At 33.1% G+C, this 22,300-nt stretch overlaps 1 protein-coding gene across 1 annotated transcript in view; it reads right to left on the reverse strand.

Annotated features, from left to right (window-relative positions):
* Nucleotides 1-22,300, reverse strand: part of LOC127730583 (E3 ubiquitin-protein ligase UBR3-like) — a 110,338-nt gene that overhangs the window by 16,199 nt on the left and 71,839 nt on the right. The window contains exons 27-33 of the mRNA XM_052239035.1: nt 17,638-17,717; nt 17,335-17,443; nt 14,490-14,587; nt 13,858-13,976; nt 13,521-13,625; nt 4,485-4,610; nt 3,680-3,850 (exon numbers count right to left, since the gene is read on the reverse strand). Of these exons, the coding sequence (XP_052094995.1) occupies nt 3,680-3,850; nt 4,485-4,610; nt 13,521-13,625; nt 13,858-13,976; nt 14,490-14,587; nt 17,335-17,443; nt 17,638-17,717 (808 nt within the window). The remainder of the gene's footprint in view (nt 1-3,679; nt 3,851-4,484; nt 4,611-13,520; nt 13,626-13,857; nt 13,977-14,489; nt 14,588-17,334; nt 17,444-17,637; nt 17,718-22,300) is intronic.

Here is a 22,300-nt window from a genome sequence, read left to right on the forward strand (position 1 = left end):
AATTTTTAAAAAAATTCAAACTTTTTCTTTAGATTTTATTTCTTGGTCTTGAATCTGAATGTTAACTGTAAAAAAAACTAAGTCAATTTATCAGTTAAATACGGGAAAATGAAAGTAAATATTTTCAAAATTTTGCTCTGGATACTGTATTTTGGTCATTATCAAGCTTCTGTCCAAATTTCATAAAATTCCATAAAGGTTTGACAAAGTTATTGATGACTGAAAAACTTTAACCACAGACTGAAGCTAAATGTTGACGCCCCTGACAGCATCTTGGATAGCTATGTAAATGTCGCAGCCTCGACAAAAATCAGAAAGTGACATGTAGATGTGTACATAAATAAACTCTGAAATAAACATTAGAGTAAAGGGGATGGGAAATGCTATATAACAGGATTACATCAAATAACACTGTGCTAGACACTACATTACAGATGACTTACTACTGTATAATGCCATGTTTAGGTCTGCATTAAATAACATTGGATTTCTATGGAGGCCTGACAGGTTTTTTGATGAATTTCAGGGTAAGACACTCCTTTTGACACCTTACTGGATAATTTTTTTAATGCATGATTTGTGGCTAGTTGAAATTTCAATTCACAGTTTGAATTAACATGAATAATTTGGAATGTGCCCCAAAAAGAATTGAGATCTTATTGTAACTGGACTGCCATTCAACACCAAAAAACTATATTTTTTTTATATTAATTGTATCTTTATTTTAAATTTTGATGTTGAGATTATGAAATTTACAATATTTGACAGTTTAATTGATTGGTCTGATTTAAAAATAAAATTGTTACATACAGTGGTATGAATAAAGTCAAATGTTCCAATGAATTCTTTTGAAGGAAATTACTTATCTGTTAGCCTTTTAATGCAGTGTAACCACTATGCCTGTCAATGAAAATAATGTTAACCAACAAACTTTAGCAAGCCATTTATATCTGAGACTTTGATTGGTAGAAAATTAAAAAGAATATAAATTGTCGCCAACATGTCTAACTTGGAATTTCCCTTAAAATTATTTATCAGAAAATAAACATGAAAAAAAAAAGGCTGAAGTCAGCTAAAAAAAGCTAAATGGAGCTAAATTGGGAAATTGTTTGTTTACAGTATAAAAAAAAAGGAACGGTTTTGAATTTCCAAATCCAAACCCACTTTGATCATACAAACTGATTTTCTGTGTATTTTTTTACTACATGAAGCATAACACGCAAAAATATTTTCATAAGTATACATGTAGTAAAATCTGTTCACAATTTGCCTGTACTGTAAATGGAATGTCTACTTGAACGGTCTCAACAGTATCTCAGCTTCCTGTAACAATATCTGTCTTCACAATAGCAGTCATCATTCTATATAAATCACTTATTTCAGTTGGAAATTCTCACTCACACTCTGTTTTGTGTAAGACTTATTGACATACCAATACAAGTGAAGCTATTTTGTAGCAAACCAAAAAACAATGAAATCTGTATAACTGCTACCAAACATTTTTCCAAAATAGTAGAATGTATGTGCTGTATATCACTTTTGTATTGGTTGTTAAAGAAGGTAGAAGATTTCACTGTTAGGGCATTTGTATGTTATTAATAAAGAAAGGGAGGAGTGGATTTCATCCCGAATTCCTGAGAAAATAAATGCTAAACCCTGAATTCCACTGAAAATAATGTGTCAGTTCCCACATCACTATATAATTAAATCCTGATTCCTGAATTCCTGACAAATTAACTAGCTATTCCCATTTTCTGATGAATTAAACAGTTCAATCTCAAAGTCCCAAAAAAGGTCCTTCTATCCCCTCAATAAAGCTGACACAGTTACAGCATCAGAAGTTGGAAGTATTACAGTCGAACCTCTTTATGTCGAAGTCAAAGGGACCAGACAAAAGTATTTGACTTATCCAAGGTTAGACTCATCGGAGATCGAGTGTGTCGTCATAAATTTTGAATGCACTAAATACGTTATGAGATTTGTGTAAACTAGATATTTTGAACAGTGTGTCTTTTTTTCGATATGACACTTTATGATAGTGTATTCAATCTCCATATTTTTTCTATCCCTCATAATAATTAAACACACAAGTACAGATACAAAACATTTGCAAATAAAATCAATACACAAACACAAATATTTACAAAGGTCAGTCACTATAAATTTTGAAATCACTCGCGGAACGAAACAAGTTCTTAAAAATTTCTGATGAGGGTTGTCTGCTTTGTCTTTATCCTTTTATTTATTGTAATTAATGAATTCTAATTCTAAAGATTCATTTAATCTAGGTTTGGGTCATTTAAATTTGTTTCATTTATGTCGGGTGAAATATGTTTAACAAACTTAAGTACCGCTTGGAAGATCAACAAATTACAGGTCACCATAAACATGTAATTTTAACTGTTACACAAACAAGAGTGTTTACACAGCTTTAATCTCTTTTGGAAATAATTAGGTAACATAAGAAAAACACTGAAAGTAAGTCTGCATCTTTCGAACTTCGAAACATGGTGGTCAATTTACATCAACTTTACATCGACGGGACTATAAAATTAACTCAACTTAACCAAGTATTCAAATCAACCGAGTAAAACTCATCAGAGGTAAATATGCATTGATCAAACGGAAATTACTTCGACTCATCCGAGTTTTCGACACAACAAGGTTCCACTGTATGTGTACCATACTACAATAAACTGTTATAACAGAGATATGTCTCGCTTTTTTGTAATTTTGATAATGCAAATGTTGAAATTAAAATAGCAACACTTTAACATGCAAGTTTTGCAATTGATCAAAGTCAATGAACCATGACTGAAGGTACATGGCTAAACAATCTCCATGAAAATGAGATGTGCCAATGCTAATACAACTGCATATCAAATACCATTGACTTATCATAAGTAGTTCCCTTTAAACAAACCTAAACACAAACTAATACATGTAAACTAAGCAAAAATTCAAAGTCAATAAACCATAACTGAGGGGGCGAGGTCAAATAATCTCCATGGTAATGAGACGTGCCAATGCTAATACAACTGCATACCAAATATCATTGACCTACCACTAGTGGTTCCCCATAAACCGACCTAATCACAAACTAATACATGAAAACTAAGCAAAAGTTTCAAAGTCAATAGACCATGAATGAGGGGGCGGGGCCAAATAATCTCCATGGAAATGAGACGTGCCAATGCTTATACAACTGCATACCAATTATCATTAACTTACCACTAGTGGTTCCCCATAAACTGACCTAATCACAAATTAATACATGAAAACTAAGCAAAAGTTTCAAAGTCAACAGACCATAACTGAGGGGGCGGGGCTAAATAATCTCCATGGTAATGAGATGTGCCAATACTAATACAACTGCATACCAAATATCTTTGACTTACCACTAGTGGTTCACCATAAACTAGACCTAATCACAAACTAATACATTGTTGATGCCGCCGCCGATGCCAGAAACAGCATACCTATGTCTCACTTTTTGACTCCCTCAAGCGAGACAAAAAGCAAAACTTTCCTTTGCACTAACTGTTTCATGAATAAAGGCGACATATTCATAGCAATTTATTACACATTCTATATAAATCTTAAAGGTTGTTTTATAAAGCTTATGAGTTCTGACCACCAGTCATGGTAGTGTAAACCTTATACTATGTGTTGAACTTACTTTAGAATCTGTTGGCTGTTCGTTGATAAAGTTGACAAGTTCAGAGCACCACAGACGTGTCAATGTCATGGGTTCCTCTATTAACCAATTTAAACATGTAGCAGAGCTACTGTCAAATCCGTTATATAATCCAAGGTAGCTGAGGAGAATCTGGAACTCTGTGGCATCCTCCTATAAGGGTGATAAACTTAATTTCAACTTAATTGATATAAACAATCAGGGGACAATTAATTTATTAATAGAACAGTTAGTAACTAAGAGCTATAAATTTTCATGATAACGTGTCCATGGGACACAAATGATGCCCCCGCTTGTATATACCATTATAAAAGGACATAACTGTAAAACAGTAAAAGTGACGCCACCCAAATTCAAGTAATAAGCATTGTGTAAAGTTCATAACATTTGGTTGAGGCAAACTAAAGTTCAAGAGTAGAAACGAAAATTTCAGTAATTTTCCATATATAAAGGGACAAAACTCTAAAACGGTATAAGTAAAGCCACCCAAATTCAAACTTAATCTGAGTTTTGTGGTAATAAGCATTGTGTTGAGGCTAACTTAAGTTAGAAAACTTTAACGAAAAATCAGCAATTTTTCCATTTGTAAAGGGGCATTACTCTAGAACAGTAAAATTGACACAACCAAAATTCAAACTTGATCTGTTTTTTTTGTAGTAATAAGCATTGTGTATAAGTTTTATAACATTTGGTTGAGGCAAAGTTGAAGAATGGAAACTAAGTTTAGGACAAGGGTAAAAATGGCAATTTAATAAAAATGTACAGCAGAAATAAGGAAAAGACAAACCTTAGGTGGTGGGAATTCTTCCTCAAACAAATGGAACCTGATAAGTGATGCTGTCTTCAGGAATGGTAAACAATAGTCCTGTACAGCATAGTCTACACTCTGTGGTGACCATACACTTTGACAAATCTGTAAAATAATATGTAAAATACAGCATAGTCTTCACTCTATGGTGACTGTTCAATTTGTCAAATCTATAAAATATAAAATACAGAATATTCTAATGTCTGTGTTGACCTCAAACTTTGACAAATCTGCAAAATGTCAAATACAGCATTGTCTACACTCTGCCGTGACTGTACACTTTGACGAATCTGTTAAATGTAAAATACAGCAACTTCTACACTCTGTAGTAACCGTACACTTTGGCAAATCTATAAAATGTGAAATACAGCATAATGTACACTTTATGGTGACAGAACACTTGACAAATCTGTTTTATAACATGTAAAATACAGAATTGTCTACACTCTTTAATGACCATACATACTTTGTGAAGTCTGGAGAGAGCAAAGACAACACACCTGAAGGCCTTGGGATCATTGCAACAGCAACAGACTGGCAGATGACTGCAGATATTCAACAACATATGAGCTTCCCTGCAGAAATAGCAGCATCATTGCTAAGACCAGCTATGGTAATATGGTCACAGGGAACAAGGCAGAGACTGTCTTGCTGGGGCTGACAGTCCCTTGGGATTTCTGAATATCAACAGCTTGTAGAGGATTGCCAGCAGCGGGGATAGAGGACGTGGTGCTTTGCGATTGAAGTAGGGTGCAGGGGCTTTGCAGGACAGACAGTATAGCAAGCTCTCAGGACCTTAGGAGTGGTAGGAGCAGAGAAGAAGAAGCTTATTTCAGATGTGTGTAGACAAGCAGAAGTGTCATCACAGTGGATATGGAGGAAGAGGGATGAGATCTGGAAAATGGCAATTAAGAGATATGTGAATTAAGGACTCTAGTGTAAATAATTGACTTCAGATGATATAAGAGACTTTTATAACAGCTCTGATAAAAACATCAATCAGTGACAGTGCAGCAGCTGACATATTGGCCATCCAGTTTCAGGTTCAGACTGATCACCTGAGCCGGCGCACCTCTAGAGGTTGTTGAGGAATAGCGCCGAAACAACAAAGGAACGAGGACTCCACCTGATGATGGAATTGGATCAGCAGTCTTACAATGTTTACAAGGCAAGAATTGTCTACACTCTTTAATGACCATATAAACCTTGAAAATAACATTTAAAGTCCAGCTTAATGTACATTTGGAAAATACTGTCAATTTTTGTCCAATGCCCATTTGTTCTGTATTTGAAAACAAATTACCAAGTTCATCATAAAACATTTGTTATAAAAGCATCAAAAATACAGCAATATAAGAACAGACCTGCCAACTTTCCCGCTATCCCCCATGAGAGTTGTTGAATTGACCCTTATAAAACTCAATTAATGTTTTATTTTCTGGACCTGACCAGTAATTATATATATGACTAGTGCCGAGCCTCAACCGGACATATAAGGTCGGTTTACCATTTTAACATAATTCAGAAAAATAAAATGCTCCGCTGGGGCACAGCTTGAAATGACCGCATAGGTTGAACCCTGAACAGTTGGGGCAAGTATGGACACAACATTCCAACTTGATACAGCACTGAATTTGGATTGTAATTAAATATTTGACACAGCATAGGTTTCTCACACAGAATGAAAGTGGTCTAAGAACTTAAAAATTTTTAATTTACCTATTCAAACCATATCATTATTACCAGTATTTGCTTTTATATATAAATCAGAAATAACCAATTTAAATTGGAAAATTTAAAGGAAAAAAAAGGAAAAAAAAAATCCCCCCCCTCTATTTTTTGAACCCCCTTATGATTCATCACCCCCAAACTCAATCCCAGCTTTCCCTTTGTGGTATGGTACCTTGCAGTACAATTTCAGAGAGATCCATACACTTGAACACAAGTTATTGTCTGGAAACTAGAAAAATGCTTGTTTTTTGGCCCCTTTTTGGCCCCAAATTCCTAAACATTTAGGGCAATTACCCCCAAACTCAAACCCAGCTTTCCCTTTGTGATATGGAACCTTGCAGTACAATTTCATAAAGATCCATACACTTACACACAAGTTATTGTCCTGAAACTAGAAAAATGCTTGTTTTTTTGCCCTTTTATGGCCCCTAATTACTAAAATTTTGAGGGAATTACCCCCAAAATCAATCCCAGCCTTCCCTTTGTGGTATGGTATCTTGCAGTACAATTTCAGAGAGATCCTTACATTGAACACAATTTATTGTCTGGAAACTAGAAAAATGCTTATTTTTGGCCCCTTATTCCTAAAATTTTTGGGCAATTACCCCAAACTCAATTCCAGCTTTCCCTTTGTGATATGGAACCTTGTAGTACAATTTCATAAAGATACATACACTTTCACACAAGTTATTGTCATGAAACTAGAAAAATGCTTGTTTTTTGCCCCTTTTTGGCCTTTTTTGCGGTCGTATAAAAAAATTGAAGTTTATGCGATCTTTTTGACCTGACCTTTTGCTTTAAACAGCAACACATTTTCGATCATAAAAGTGACATGATGAATAATAATTATCAAAACAAACCCTACTTTAAAACCCTCTCATTAAAATCAAGGTTAGTTAGTTATCTGATAGCTGAAATTTACCTGTTGCCAACAGGTAAACTATTTTGTACCAGACTTTGACATTCTATTTGAAGTTATTTTCTTAAATTTCAGCGGTTTGCATCTAATTAATATAGTCAAAAAGATTTAGATTATCAAAAATACGTATATAAATATGATTTGATGAAAAATTTAAAAAGGTTTTAAGCGAAAACTACTTCAGAACCACGTTATTTGAACTAGTACACGTGTGCGCAGGTGTGAGATTTAATTATGCAACTGGATTTTTCAAAAATGCTAAATTTATCATTGATACCTTTATCTAATGTTCATTACAAGTATTTTCCTGAAGAAAAACGTGGAAAGAGCTACTTAAACTCAATCATGCTTTGTAAACGTACACAGATTTTACGTGTCTGTCTCTGATCCATGTCTACCATTGTCAAGTCAACATCCTGTATTAGGAAAATGTGATTTATAAAAACAAACTTGAAGTTGTTGACAGCGTAATTTTGCACAAATAAAGAGTCTAAGGCAGAAATAAGAACGCTGATGTTGCACACTTCGAAAGATGCACTGTCAATTTAACAGTTTATGTCAAAACATTGAATTAATATTAAAAGTTAAATACTGTTTTTGTGTCAATCATTGTTTATATGATGCCCAACTGATTGCCTTTTGTTGTCTTAAGGGACTAAATTTCGGATAAGACAACAAATGTCTGGCTGAATGAAATGTCTTTTGGAAGCCCTGGTAGGTAGGCATTAGGTCCTCTTGTGCTAAAATCTCCCATGGAGATTTTGAAAAATTGGCAGTTATGTAATTAAGTGCTCTAACAAACAAGAGGCTCATGAGAGACTGTATCACTCACCTGTCTGTTACATTTTCTACCTATCTATTATAGTTTTCAAGATAAAAACTCAAAAATAAGTAAAAAATCATCATTTAAAGACAAGACGTCCTATAAGGAGTCAATCAATGGTTTTGATCATATCAGCATTTTTATAGATCTTGTATTGCTGATCCTTTTATGCTGTTTACTTACTCCCAATATATTATAGTTTTCCAGATAACAGGCAAAAACTTTAAAAGTAGTAAAAAAAACACCATTATTAACATGCAATAACTCATATAAGGAGTGATTCAATGGATTAGGTCATGAAGTCATATTTGTAGATATTTGTTGATCATTTTTCCTGTATACAGTTTCTACTTATCTATTATCATATTTTGTAATAACAGGCAAAAGCACAAAACCTAGTCAAAAATCATCATTTAGTGGCCTTAAAGGAGTTATCTGATAATTTTGGTTGAAACTGGAAGTAGATACATCTCGACATTCTGAGCATTTTTAAAAGCTAATGTCAGATTTACCATACCTATTCTTGTTTTTGATGAAATTAGACAATAAATGCATTTTACCCTTATGTTCTTTTATTAGCCATAATGGCCATGTTGGTTGATTGCAGGGGTGAAAATTAACTTTGTAAGGCCAGTAGCCAGCTAGGCTACTAGACTTGAAAATCAGTTAGCCCAGACAAAAAGTTAGTAGCCCACTTTATTTCACTATGAGTATCACCGGTGAAGCCTGTGAAGCGAGCTGAACTTGCTAGGGGGGTTTGGGTTTGCCCCCAAAGAAAATTTTGAAATTTTAGACTCAAAACCCTGCATTCTGAGCATACCTGGAGGTGATTTAGATGCTTGGGAAAATGTAAATTTTGTCTTATTTTTGTTGTTGACTTCAATCAAATTCAATACAAATAAAATGCTTCGCTGGGGCGCAGCTTGATACGACCGCAGAGGTCGAACCCTGAACAGTTGGGGCAAGTATGGACACAACATTCAAGCTTGATACAGCTCTGAATTTGGATTGTTATTAAATATTTGACACAGCATAGGTTTCTGACACAGAAAGAATGTGGTCTAAGAACTTGAATTTTTTTAATTTACCTATTATGGTCCAATGTCCAAAATCAAAATACATGGTTAGATTCAGCATATCAAAGAACCCCATATATTCAATTTTTGTTAAAATCAAACAAAGTTTAATTTTGGACCCCAATTTGGACCAACTTAAAAACTGGTCCCATAATCAAAAATCTAAATACATGTTTAGATTCAGCATATCAAAGAACCCCATATATTCAATTTTCGTTGAAATCAAACAAAGTTTAAATACTGGACCCTATCTTGGACCAACTTGAAAACTGGGCCCATAATCAAAAATGTAAACACATGTTTAGATTCAGCATATCAAAGAACCCCAAGAATTCAATTTTTGTTAAAATCAAACTAAGTTTAATTTTGGACCCTTTGGACCTTAATGTAGACCAATTTAAAAAACAGGACCCAAAATTAAAAATCTAAATACACGGTTAGATTTGGAATATCAAAGAGCCCCAATAATTCAATTTTAGATGAAATCAAACAAAGTTTAATTTTGGACCCTTTTGACCTCAATATGAACCAATTTGATAACGGGGTCCACAAATAAAAAATCTAAATACATGGTTAGATTCAGCATATCAAAGAACCCCATATATTCAATTTTTGTTGAAATCAAACAAAGTTTAATTTTGGACCACAATTTGGACCAACTTGAATACTGGGCCAAAAATCAAAAATCTAAATACTTGTTTAGATTCAGCATATCAAAGAACCTCATATATTCAATTTTTGCTAAAATCAAACAAAGTTTAATTTTGGACCCTTTGGACCTTAATGTAGACTATTTTGAAAACTGGACCCAAAATTAAAAATTTAAATACACTGTTAGATTCGGCATAACAAATAAATAAATGTGATCAAAGATTTTACAAATCTAATGCGCCATACTGTGCAATTAAAGATTACTACTTGAAATATTTCAATATTTGAAATTTGAAAAAAAAAAAATATTTGAAGAATAATTCTTTTTAATTTCTGAAATCTGAAATGAGAAAAAATTGACCCCCCACAATTTCTTTTTATCCCCCCCCCCCTTTTTTCCCCAAAAAAATTCTTTCCCTCAAGATATGGTCATAATCTCAATTCAAATTTCCAATGGAGTTGGCAACCATAATTACCCATTTAAATTTACCATAGTGCTAACTTAATCTATTTTATAATAGAATTAAAAATATAGTGTCAAATCTTTCATATGGATTTTTTTGTAAAAAAAAATAAGGCAACATTTGTAAATATTTTTACTGGTCTTCCTTTATAAATATGCATTTCTTTAAACATAATTTAAAAGCAGTGTAAGGGAAGTAACCAAAACGTTGTATTTGGATTACCTCCCTTACACTGTTTTAAATTATCTTTATTGTTCATTAACCATTACTTTATACATAATTTAAAAGCAGTGTAAGGGAGATAATTTCAATGATGCATTTGATTTATCTCCCTTACACTGCTTTAAATTATGTTTTGTACTAAAGTATTTGTCCATTAACCAGGACAACCTTGTTTTTCCCCCTTTTTTGCCCCTAATTCCTAAACGGTTTGAGCCATAACCCCCCAAAGCAAATCCTAACCATCCCTTTGTGGTATGGAAACTTGTAGTATAATTTCAGAGAGATCCATACACCGTTCCACAGTTATTGTCTGGAAACTAGAAAATGCTTATTTTTGGCCCCTAATTCCTTAACTGTTGGTACCATAACCCCCAAAATCAATCCCAACTTTCCTTTTATGGTATTTAACCTTATGGTAAAATTTCAAAAAGATCCATTCACTTAAACTAAAGTTAGAGTGCGAAAACCAATGTGTCTTCGGACGACGACGCCGGACGACGACGACGACGACGACGCCAACGTCATACCAATATACGACCACAAAATTTTTTTGCGTTCGTATAAAAATCATTTACAAAATGGGAATCTTCATACCCTGTGTACCAGTTTTTTTTTAATATCTTTTGAAGACAACTAAAGAATTCTCTGTCCTTAAATTCATGTAGATGATCGATGAAATATTTAATTATATTTCTTTAATAATCTAATTTATTAAATATCTTGATCGATTTATTTTGCGTAACTACATACATTTGTAAACAAATATGACCCCTCTTTTTTCTCAAAAGACTTGTACACGTATTTCAAAAGCATTGTCATAAAATTGATATCTCCTCTGATTTTCTCTTTTTTGTAAACTGTTCAGTAAGTAGGAAACTAAAATCATTTTGGACACCACGTGGGCTTTGAAAAGGGAACTACAAAAGGTACTGTTTTCCAGATTCTTAACAACATTATATATTATACGTTCTTTTATTTGACTGATATTATTTCATAACATGCTATTATCATCTTCTCTGAATTTCTTCGCTTTCTTGAAGCCAAAACCGAACAGGGTATTTGATCGCTTCATATTGTAAATGACCATCGGAACGTCTCTCTTGTTATCCTTGCAAACATACGATACTTTCCAGACTTTAAATAGACGACCAATCAGTGACCTGAAGTAACGTGAACTATATTTAGTCAAAGGTAAACACTGATTTTATATCCTTGTTTATCGCGACCGTGACTTTGCGACAATACGACTCTCGACACTTGCCTGTATACATTTTAAAAAGATTTTTTTTTTCTTTTTGAATTTATATTTTTGTCAGTGAAGTAGCCGGCACTTGGAGCCACGGTAAACAGGGGATTTCCGGCCGTCAAGTACTTTTGTTTTCAATTCGCCACCTGGGCTCATAATTGAATAAAAAGATCGCCCAGGTCAATTTCTGGTCGCCATGGGCGACTGGGCGACCGTTAAATTTTTTCCCTGGATTGGCAGGATAAAAATATACATAAATTTATATTAGATAACATAGGGAACATTCAGTTCAAGTTTGGTTGAAATTAGTTGAGTTGTTTGAGACTAGAAGATTTTAGAACTAGAGGCTCTCAAGAGCCTGTGTCGCTCACCTTAATTTACTGATGCTTTGGAAATCATGTAAAATAAGGTTAAAATCATAATTAATAGTATTAGATATTAGATATTATAATAATATCTAAGATAATAACAAAAAACTGCAAAATTTTTGTAAAATTACTAACTCCGGGGCAGCAACCCAGCAACGGGTTGTCGGATTCGTCTAAAAATTTTCAGGGCAGATAAATCTAAATCTGATGAACATTTTTGCCACCTGTCAGATTTGCTCTTAATGCTTTAGTTTCAGAGATATAAACCAAAAACTGCATTTTACCCCTATGTTCTATTTTTAACCAAGTCGGCCATGATGGTTGGAAAGTGGGGTCATCGGACAAATTTTTTAAACTAGATACCCTAATAATGATTATGGCCAAGTATGGTTAAATTTGTCTAAGTAGTTTCAGAGAAGAAGATTTTTGTAAAAGATTACAAAAATTTACAAAAAATTGTTAAAAATTGACTATTAAGGGCAATAACTCCTAAAGGGGTCGACTGACAATTTTGGTCATGACAACTTATTTGTAGATCTTACTTTGCTGAACATTATTGCTGTTTACAGTTTATCTCTATCTATAATAATATTCAAGATAATAACCAAAAACTGCAAAATTTCCTTAAAATTACCAATTCAGGGGCAGCAACCCAACAACAGGTTGTCAGATTTGTCTGAAAATTTCAGGGCAGATAGATCTTGACCTGATAATCAGTTTTTCCCTATGTCAGATTTACTCTAAATGCTTTGGTTTCAGAGATATAAGCCAAAATCTATATTTTACCCCTATGTTCTATTTTTAGCCATGGCGGCCATCTTGGTTAGTTGGCGGGGTCATCGGACACATTTTTAAACTAGATACCCTAATGATGATTGTGGCCAAGTTTGGTTAAATTTGGCCCAGTGGTTTCAGAGGAGAAGATTTTTGTAAAAAGCTAACGACGACAGACGATGATGACGACGACGGACGACAGACGACGGACTATTAATGTCCAAATATGATTGGGAACAGGAAGAACTTCACCTTTAAACAATTTTTGTTATACAATCCAGTAATAATGACTATGAACTTAATATGTCAAGAACATTAAATCAAGCTGAAATGACTTAGAGCAAAGACCTTTGTCCTTCATATTACCTGCTTTCCTCTCACATACTTACAGCTGGAATATCTTTGTCGATCATATCTCTCAGTGGCTAAGTATCTGTATCACTAGCCTGTTTACACGGAGGGTGTGAGTTTGAATCCCGCACTTTGCAGGTGCGCTTGACTCTCGACTAGGATTTTCATTTTCCTGCCGAAGGTCGTGACTATCTACCGCCACTCTGGCTTCCTCCACCAATAAAAACTTACCACACAAAATAGCTAATAGTTCTGAAAGTGGCGTAAAACACCAATCAATCAATCATATCTACATCATCATATAACCTGCTAAACTATAACCTAGTGATCACATGACTCAACATCCCTTCTCATGTCTGAGAGCAAAGAACGATCATGAAATATACTTACAGCTGGAATATCTTTGTCAATCATATCTACATCATCATATAACCTGCTAACTTCTAACCTAGTGATCACATGACTCAACATCCCTTCTAATGTCTGAAAGGGAACCTGCAAGAATATAGAAAACCATCAAATAATAAGAAAATAACACTTTGAATTATACCTTGCTTCTGTTACTTGATTTCACTGTTTAAAATGCTAATTACTTCACATGACAGCTTATTTTACTGGAATATGGTGATTTTTCAAAACTTATTTATGGAAAATTTTAAAAAGTCCTCACTTTATGTAACATTTAAAGAACAAATAAAATTATAAAATTATAAAATAGACCACTTACAGGCCTGCCTTTCTTTCTCCATGCCTCTCTTTCCTCAGCTGTGAATTTACAACTTGTAGAGACCAGAGCTTGGATAAATATTACATTGTATAACATCATCACAATCAACTGATAATGTTCTGAAAAAAATAGTTGTAGCTGACAGTTTTCAAAAGAAATAAATGTATTGAATAAAGTAAAGACAAATCACAGCCAATTTTAGTGATCGAAAAGCTAAAAGTAATAAAAGATGATTGTATAATGCATTTAACATAAAAGAGGATACAGGCTTGGATACTTATGTTCAGTGATTTGCATTAATACATGCTATGTTTGAAGTCTACATTTAAACTAATAAATACAAAAGTAATAATTCTAAACAAGATCTCTGCATTTTTTCTCACCATATCATACATTTTTCCTTTTTTTATCTGGGGAAGGGGTTGCCATAAGAAAAAAACAAAAGTATCATTGTGTCTGAATGTTAAAGATGGTTGAGAGTTATTTAAAAAATTCCACAATATAAAATGTTTGAAATTCTACATTCTTCTTGGAAATGTCTCGTTGAAATAAAGCCATTCATCAGTTACTTATTTCAAGGGCTTGCCGACCACAGTTGAATCATTTCTGGTACTGTCTTTAACAACACATACCTTTTTCTATAGTAGATGGCAGTGTTAAAATCAGCTGAATCAGAATAGCTGTTGGATCTCTTAGCAACAGAGGGACATCTTTCAGATAAACAGACACACTGATAAAGAAAAACAACAATTGAGAGAACAATTTAACATTTAAGTACATTTTTGTCTCAGGTACCAATCATATGAAACAGGTCTATTTCATTTAATGTTTATTGTTGAATGCATTAAGTGACCACTTTGAAATATGTTTAACCTTGCCAAATGCTTTATGTGCCTGTCCAAAGTCATTAGTATGTAGTCCAGTGGATAATGTTTTTTTACATGAAATATCAGTTTCAATTTATTTACTTTATTAATAATGCCACAGATTGTCTCTTTTGAATTTTTCAGTTAAACTGCAGCCTTTTATATCTTACATGGGGATCAAAATCAGAATGGTCGTCAAATATTTACAATAAAAAAAAATCAAATTGTTAGTGATAATCTTCATTTAAGATGATGATGATGGATGGCTGCTTAACGTCCAGCGGCAAATTAATATGCATATTCAGGACTAGAACATGTTAATGTAATATGAATACAAGCATTCTGAGAGTATTGCAAAACATAGTCCCCTACTGGTTAAAAATTCATTGTACTGGAACAAAATGCTAACTTGATCTATAACTTGTCATGGTGTAAACTATATTACAAATATCATGTCAATATCTTCAAGCATGACGAAAAAAGTGTGGAAAATTGATTATTTAAGTTAATTTTCGGTCCAAGGACCATAACTCTGCACAAAATCATCAGACAGGAACAAAATTCGAACTTGATCTGTAACTTGTCATGATAAAACTATATACCAATTATCAAATCATTATTTTCAAGTATAACAAAAAAAGGTGAGGAAAAATGATTATTTGAGTGAATTTTCTAAGTCCAAGGGACCATAACTCTGCACAAATTCATCAAACCGGAACAAAATTCTAACTTGATCTGTAACTTGTCATGTTAAAACTATATACCAATTATCAAATCAATATCTTCCAGTATGATGAAAAAAAATGCTGAAAACTGATTATTTAAGTGAATTTTCTAAGACCAAGGACCATAACTCTGCACATAATCATCAGACCGGAACAAAATTCGAACTTGATCTGTAACTTGTCATGATAAAACAATACACCAAATATCAAATCAAATCTTCAAGCACAAAGAAAAAAAATGTGGAAAACTGATTTGCCGGACTGACAGATGGACAGACAGACAGACGGACGGAGTGCAAACTTAAAGTCCCCTTCGACTTCGTCGGTAGGGGACTAATAAGCCCTGCTTTGTACTAGACCGACACGCTGAGCTGGATTTTTGACATGTCACCTTACCCAGACACATTATTCCGACTCTGAGCCAACCAGTCTTGCTCTTACTCCTTAATGCAGCGTGCTTAGCGGAGAAGCAGCAAATACCAATTTTAAAGTCTTTGGTTTGACCTGGTCGGGGTTTGAACCCACGACCTCCCACACTCGAGTCAAACATGCTACAACAAGACCAACAAGGCCGTTCTTCATTTTAGACAAATGCGATATTCCTGAGTATAAAAATTATATTAACCTATCAAATTCTGTACAAAAACAAAATGGATAGTGTTTCTGGTGTTTGCAAAAATCTGGATGATTGGCCTTGAACATAGAACATCATGGTCTTTTCAAATAATCACATGACCAATTATGGTGTGGATATTTTAAGTATATGGTTTTGTCCATTTCTGAAAGTTTATAGTGATCTGTATATGTGTAAATCTTCACTTTAATATGCTTTTGGTCCTTGTATAGGTAGCTGTCTATTTGGGCAATTATACCTCATCTCTTTTTTTCTATACTGTTAGGCTAAAAAAAATATTCCTTTGGTTCAGCATTTTTTCAATTTTGTCCAAAAGTAAATGTAAATGTTAGACCAATGATGTTATTATGTACAGTCAGGGGCGTTACTTAAACAAGTAATTTTTTTTAGTTACTTATATAGGTAATATTTGTTTTTGAAAATTATTAAATTACTCAATAGAGTTATTTTATATTTCAATAGAAGCATGGACTAAATGTATTATTTGCTAATTTTTCTTTACGTCTTAATTAAATCACAAGTTTCTATCTATTTATATCTGTCTACCTTCAAGATTTTCAAGGAAAATGATATTTTAATAGTCCCATGAGACCAATCTTTGACCAAGTAACTTCGATATGAAAGATAAGTTCTTCGGAAAGGCAATTAGTGTTTCAGGAGGATTAATTTTTATATTTCATGGGAAAAATATCCAGATGACTGTGAAAATTTGTTAAAGCTAGTAAAATTTGTATTAATGGACACCTATAAAAACAATATTTAGAAAAGTTCCTTATATAAGTAATATTTAATATAGCCTCGTTTTCAACATTACTTATATAGGTAATTTTAAAAGTTACTTGTTTAAGTAATGCCCCTGACTGGTGAAGATATTGTTGAATGGTAAGTTTATAGTTTTCAGCTGTGTGTTTTTACTGTGACAGTATATCTATTTGTAGAATACAAATGAACTTTGAGGATTATCAAAGCTACAAATTTCAGTATTAAAGGAGATTGCTGTTTTATACATGCTGGAGATCTATTATTTACAAAAAAAAAACAAACAAAGAATGGAGTTTTTGTTTTCTGGCTACCTTTCTGCCTTGAAAAAAATTTGAATATCAGTTATATTCAAATCTCTTATTTATTTCCACAAAATGCACACTTTTTCTTTATGAATAATTTTAAACAAAAGGTGAGTTTAGGCATGAAAAGGCAAGAAAAGTTGTAAAGTGGTGACATGTTTTTTATGATAAGTATATGTGTTATATACCTGTTTGATTGTTCTGTTAGACCTATACCAGTGATATGTGACCAGACATCTGTGTATGGCTTGGTTGTCAGTATCTTACTGTGCATACTCAACACATGCATCAATGGCACTGAAAAATATCATTTTAATTCTTTTATATCAAAACTAACTAACAAATACAATAGAAATATTTCTTCAATTTGATAAACTTAAAATTATTTGATTTATAATCAAAACTGCTAACAAATGATGGTCATTAAAATTGAGTTACCATTATATATTAATGTGCAATGATTTAAATAATTTGAACAGCTGAATACTTACAAAAAGAGTGTTTCCTTAGAGCTGAAGTGTGTTTACTTAAGTTTCCACATCTCTGTAGGCACTCCACTTCAAGATTTGTCCTGAAATTAAACACAACTTAAACTAGAGGCTCTAAAGAGCCTGTGTAGTTCACCTTGGTCTATAGATATAAGAAGATGTGGTATGAGTGCCAATGAGACAACTATCCATCCAAGTCAAAATTTATAAAAGTAAACCATTATAGGTCAAAGTACGGTCTTCAACACGGAGCCTTGGCTCACACCGAACAGCAAGCTATAAAGGGCCCCAAAAATAACTAGTGTAAAACCATTCAAACAGGAAAACCAACGGTCTAATCTATATAAAAAATGAGAAACGAGAAACACTTATGAACCACATCAACAAACGACAACCACTGAACATCAGATTCCTGACTTAGGACAGGTGCAAACAATTGCAGTGGGTTTAGATGTTTTAATGGTACCAAACCTTCTCCCTTATCTGAAACAATAGTGTAACATCATAACATAGAAAGACACACTATAATATATCAATTGAAATGGCTTAACTCAATCAAAAGACATATTAACACAAGTGAACATACACTGAACAAATAAATTTGATCCATGAAACAATGTAAATACAAAATAAATAAACTAAGGGAAGAATAATTAAAGTAACATGTTATATCGCTGTGAAATGTTAAACAATTTAAGAAAAACAATATGCTTGACCAAAGATATCAGCCATTTGCAATTACTTTAAACACAGGTAAATGAAAATAATTTTGTTGTTAGGTATACGTGTACAGTTCAAATGGAGACAGGAAATATTTTTACAAAATAAATAATTTTGATGTTCATAGTGCGAAGAAGTGAAAATTTATAGTAATACCAAACACTTATCAAAGCTGGTATATAGACCAGATATAACCCTGAATAAGTAAACATTAATGAACAAAAAATTCGTAAGGGTTCCACGGAACCCAGTGTCTCGCCTACTTTTTGCTGTTAATCACTGGCTCAACAAAAATGAGGAAAAAAATTAATAAAAATATTCCTCTCTGTACTATCTTTTGATTGTAAGTAGCTTCTGTCCCAGTTTGGTAAAAATCCAGGATAGTTTATGAATCTAATAAATGTTTTAAAAACTTAAACTGCAGACTGTATGTAATGTTAACTGGAAGAAAAACTAGGTCCATTTATAAGTAAAACATGGAAAAAATGGAACAAAATTTCCTTCTAGATACTAGCTTTTAATCATAAACAAGCTTCTGTCCAAGTTTGGTACAAATCCAGGATAGTTTAAGAAAGTTGTTAAAATTTTAACACTTTAACCACAGAGTGAATGTAATGTTAACTGGCAGAAAAACTAAGTCCATTTATAAGTAAAATACGGAAAAAAATGGATTTTTTTTTTACAAAATTTACTTGTTGATACTATCTTATGATCATAAACAAGCTTCTTTCCAAGTTTGGTAGAAATCCAGGATAGTTTAAGAAAGTTATTAAAATTTCAAAAACTTTAACCACAGAGTGAATGTAATGTTTCCTGTCAGAAAAACTAAGTCCATTTATAAGTAAAATACAGAAAAAATGGAATTTTTTTTTAACAAAATTACTTTTTAATATTACCTTATGATCATAAACAAGCTTCTGTCCAAGTTTGGTAGAAATCCAGGATAGTTTAAGAAAGTTATTAAAATTTCAAAAACTTTAACCACAGAGTGAATATTTGTGGACGCCGCCGACGACAACGACGCCGAAGGAATGTAGGATCGCTATGTCTCGCTTTTTCGACAAAAGTCGAAGGCTCGACAAAAAAGCATTCCAATTAGTATCAACAGGTCAAATCAACAAGAAAGTACGATTTGAGAGTACTCGCAGTTACTGACAGCTCATTAAAAGCCAAAAACAATTAATAATAAAATAAACTGTAATCACAGAGATATGTCTCGCCTTTTTGTAATTTTGATAATGCAAATGTTGAAATTAAAATAGCAATACTTTAACATGTAAGTTATGCAAATATTCAAAGTCAATGAACCATGACTGAAGGTACATGGATAAACAATCTCCATGGAATGAGATGTGCCAATGCTAATACAACTGCATACAAAATACCATTGACTTATTATAAGTCGTTCCCTTTAAACAAACCTAAACACAAACATTAACTTGTAAACTATGTAAAAGTTTCAAAGTCAATGAACCATGATCAGGGGTGGGGCTATATAATCTCCATGGAAATGATACTTGCAAATACAAATATCATTGACTTAACATTAGCAGTTCATCTTAAACTGATCTAATCACAAACTAATACATGTAAACTAAGCAAAAGTTTTAAAGCCAATAGACCATGACTGAGGGGGCGGGGCCAAATATTCTCCATGGAAATGAGATGTGCTAATGCTTATACAACTGAACATGAATTAACATTGGCCTACCACTTATGGTTCCCCCTGAACTGACCTAATCACAAACTAATACATGTTAACTTAGCAAAATTTTCAGTCTATAGACCATGACTAAGGGGGCGGAGCCAAATAATCTTCATGGAAATGAGATATGCCAATGCTTATACAACTGCATACCAAATATCATTGACCTACCACTTGTAGTTCCCCATAAATTGACCTAATCACAAACTTATACATGTAAACTATGAAAAGTTTCAAAGTCAATAGACCTTGACTGAGGGGGCGGGGCCAAATAATCTCCATGGTAATGAGATGTGCCAATGCTAATACAACTGCATATCAAATACCATTGACTTACCACTAGTGGTTCATCATGAACTAGACCTAATCACAAACTAATACATTGTTGACGCCGCCGCCGTCGCTGCCTTCGCCGACAGCATACCTATGTCTCGCTTTTTGACTCCGTCAAGGCGAGACAAAAATCAAGCATCAGAGACTAAAATCAACTAAAACACATCCCAGGAATTTAGTATTTTAACGTCAAGGACAGTCAAAGAAGACATGACTTGTGCTATGCCAAAAATAAATGTATCGACAGGCAGTAGGATAGTTAGGAGTTAACCTCTTTATAGATCAAAGTGAACATGGGTGTGTCTTTATACATCCCGTTTGAAAAGAATACAAATTTAGTTATGTTTTAATTTGCTGATGACAAAATCGATATTAGTGCCAATGTAAACTATATTCAAAGATCTAATTACAACATTGGTAAGATAACCTTTACTAATAAGTTGTGCATATTCAAGAAAGGACACTCTCCAACATTGTAGACAAGAAAAGAATTCATGACAAAAATCTCTGTTTTGTTGATCTTGTATTGATAATCCTTTAGTCTGTTTAGGTTCTCTCTATCTTCTTTAGTTTTTGCTCAAAACACAAAAGAGAGTAAAAAAAAACTCATTTAAGGGCAATCACTCCTAGTCCTATTAAGAGTGACAGTCTACTAACTATATTGGCAAAATTTGACTTATTGGTAGATCTTGCCTTGCTGATCATTTTTGTGATTTAAAATGTCTATTTATCTATAATAATTTTTATCATGTGAGGCAAACGCACAAAAAATGGTAAAAATCGTCATTAAAGGGCAATAATTCCAATAAGGAATCGTCAGACAATTCCTCCATATTGTCTTAATTGTAGATCTTGTCTTGCTGATCATTGTTTTAAGAAACAATTCTTTCATGCCATGCTCTGCTCATTTTAACATAGGTAGGCATTATATTTGTCAATATCTTTATACCTAGCATTAGCGAGGTGTAAAATTTTGACAAATATAATGCCTACCCATGTTAAAATGAGCATAGAGCATGGTATGATGAATTTTTTCGATTCTAATAGGAAAATTTAGAACTTTGGTACTTCTAAGTGGACCTATAATACACGTTCGAAAGGCAGCCATTTTTATTTTATGAGGCCAAAACGTTATAGAAAATCAACCGTTTCACAATAAAAAATGAACAGATAGATGTAAACTTACTTTTAGAAAGATTTTATTTAATTTCCTAGTGAGCAACATAAGCATAAATGTCCATTTTGATCTCCTGCGTTGTTCAAAATACAATTGACGTCGCAATTTCAATTGTGACGTCAATCACAAGCAGTCTATGTTTTATTGGAATTAGAACATGGCTTTGTTTCCAAAGCGAAAGAGAATTTCATATTAGAATGCTTATTTAAGTTTCTATCTATATTTTATAATTTTTAAGATATAAGGCAAAAACACAAAAAATTGGTAAAAATCATCATCAAAGGGCAATAACTCTTATAAGAAGTCAACTGACGATTTGACCATGTTTGACTTATTTGAAGAACTTGTCTTGCTGATTATTTTTGGAATTTAAAGTTTCTTTCTATCTATTATAGTTTTCAAGATAATAGTCAATAAACTGCTTCGCCGAGCGCAGCTGGATACGACCGCAGAGGTCCAACCCTGAACAGTTGGGGCAAAAATGGACACAATATTCAAGCTTGATACATGTCTGAATTTGGATTGTAATTAAATATTTGACACATTATAGGTTTCTGACACAGAATAAATGAGGTCAAAGAACTTGAAATTGGTTGTATGATTTGAATTTATATTCAATTGAAGATTTCTTGCTGTTGTGCAATATACTGTGCTGTTGCACAATACTTAGTAAATCTGTTTTCAGACTATATGCAAAGAATTAGCAAAATAAATTGTGACCCTCAATTTAT

This window comes from Mytilus californianus, unplaced genomic scaffold (assembly GCF_021869535.1).
Source record: "Mytilus californianus isolate M0D057914Y unplaced genomic scaffold, xbMytCali1.0.p SCAF_2, whole genome shotgun sequence".
Lineage (NCBI taxonomy): Eukaryota > Metazoa > Mollusca > Bivalvia > Mytilida > Mytilidae > Mytilus > Mytilus californianus.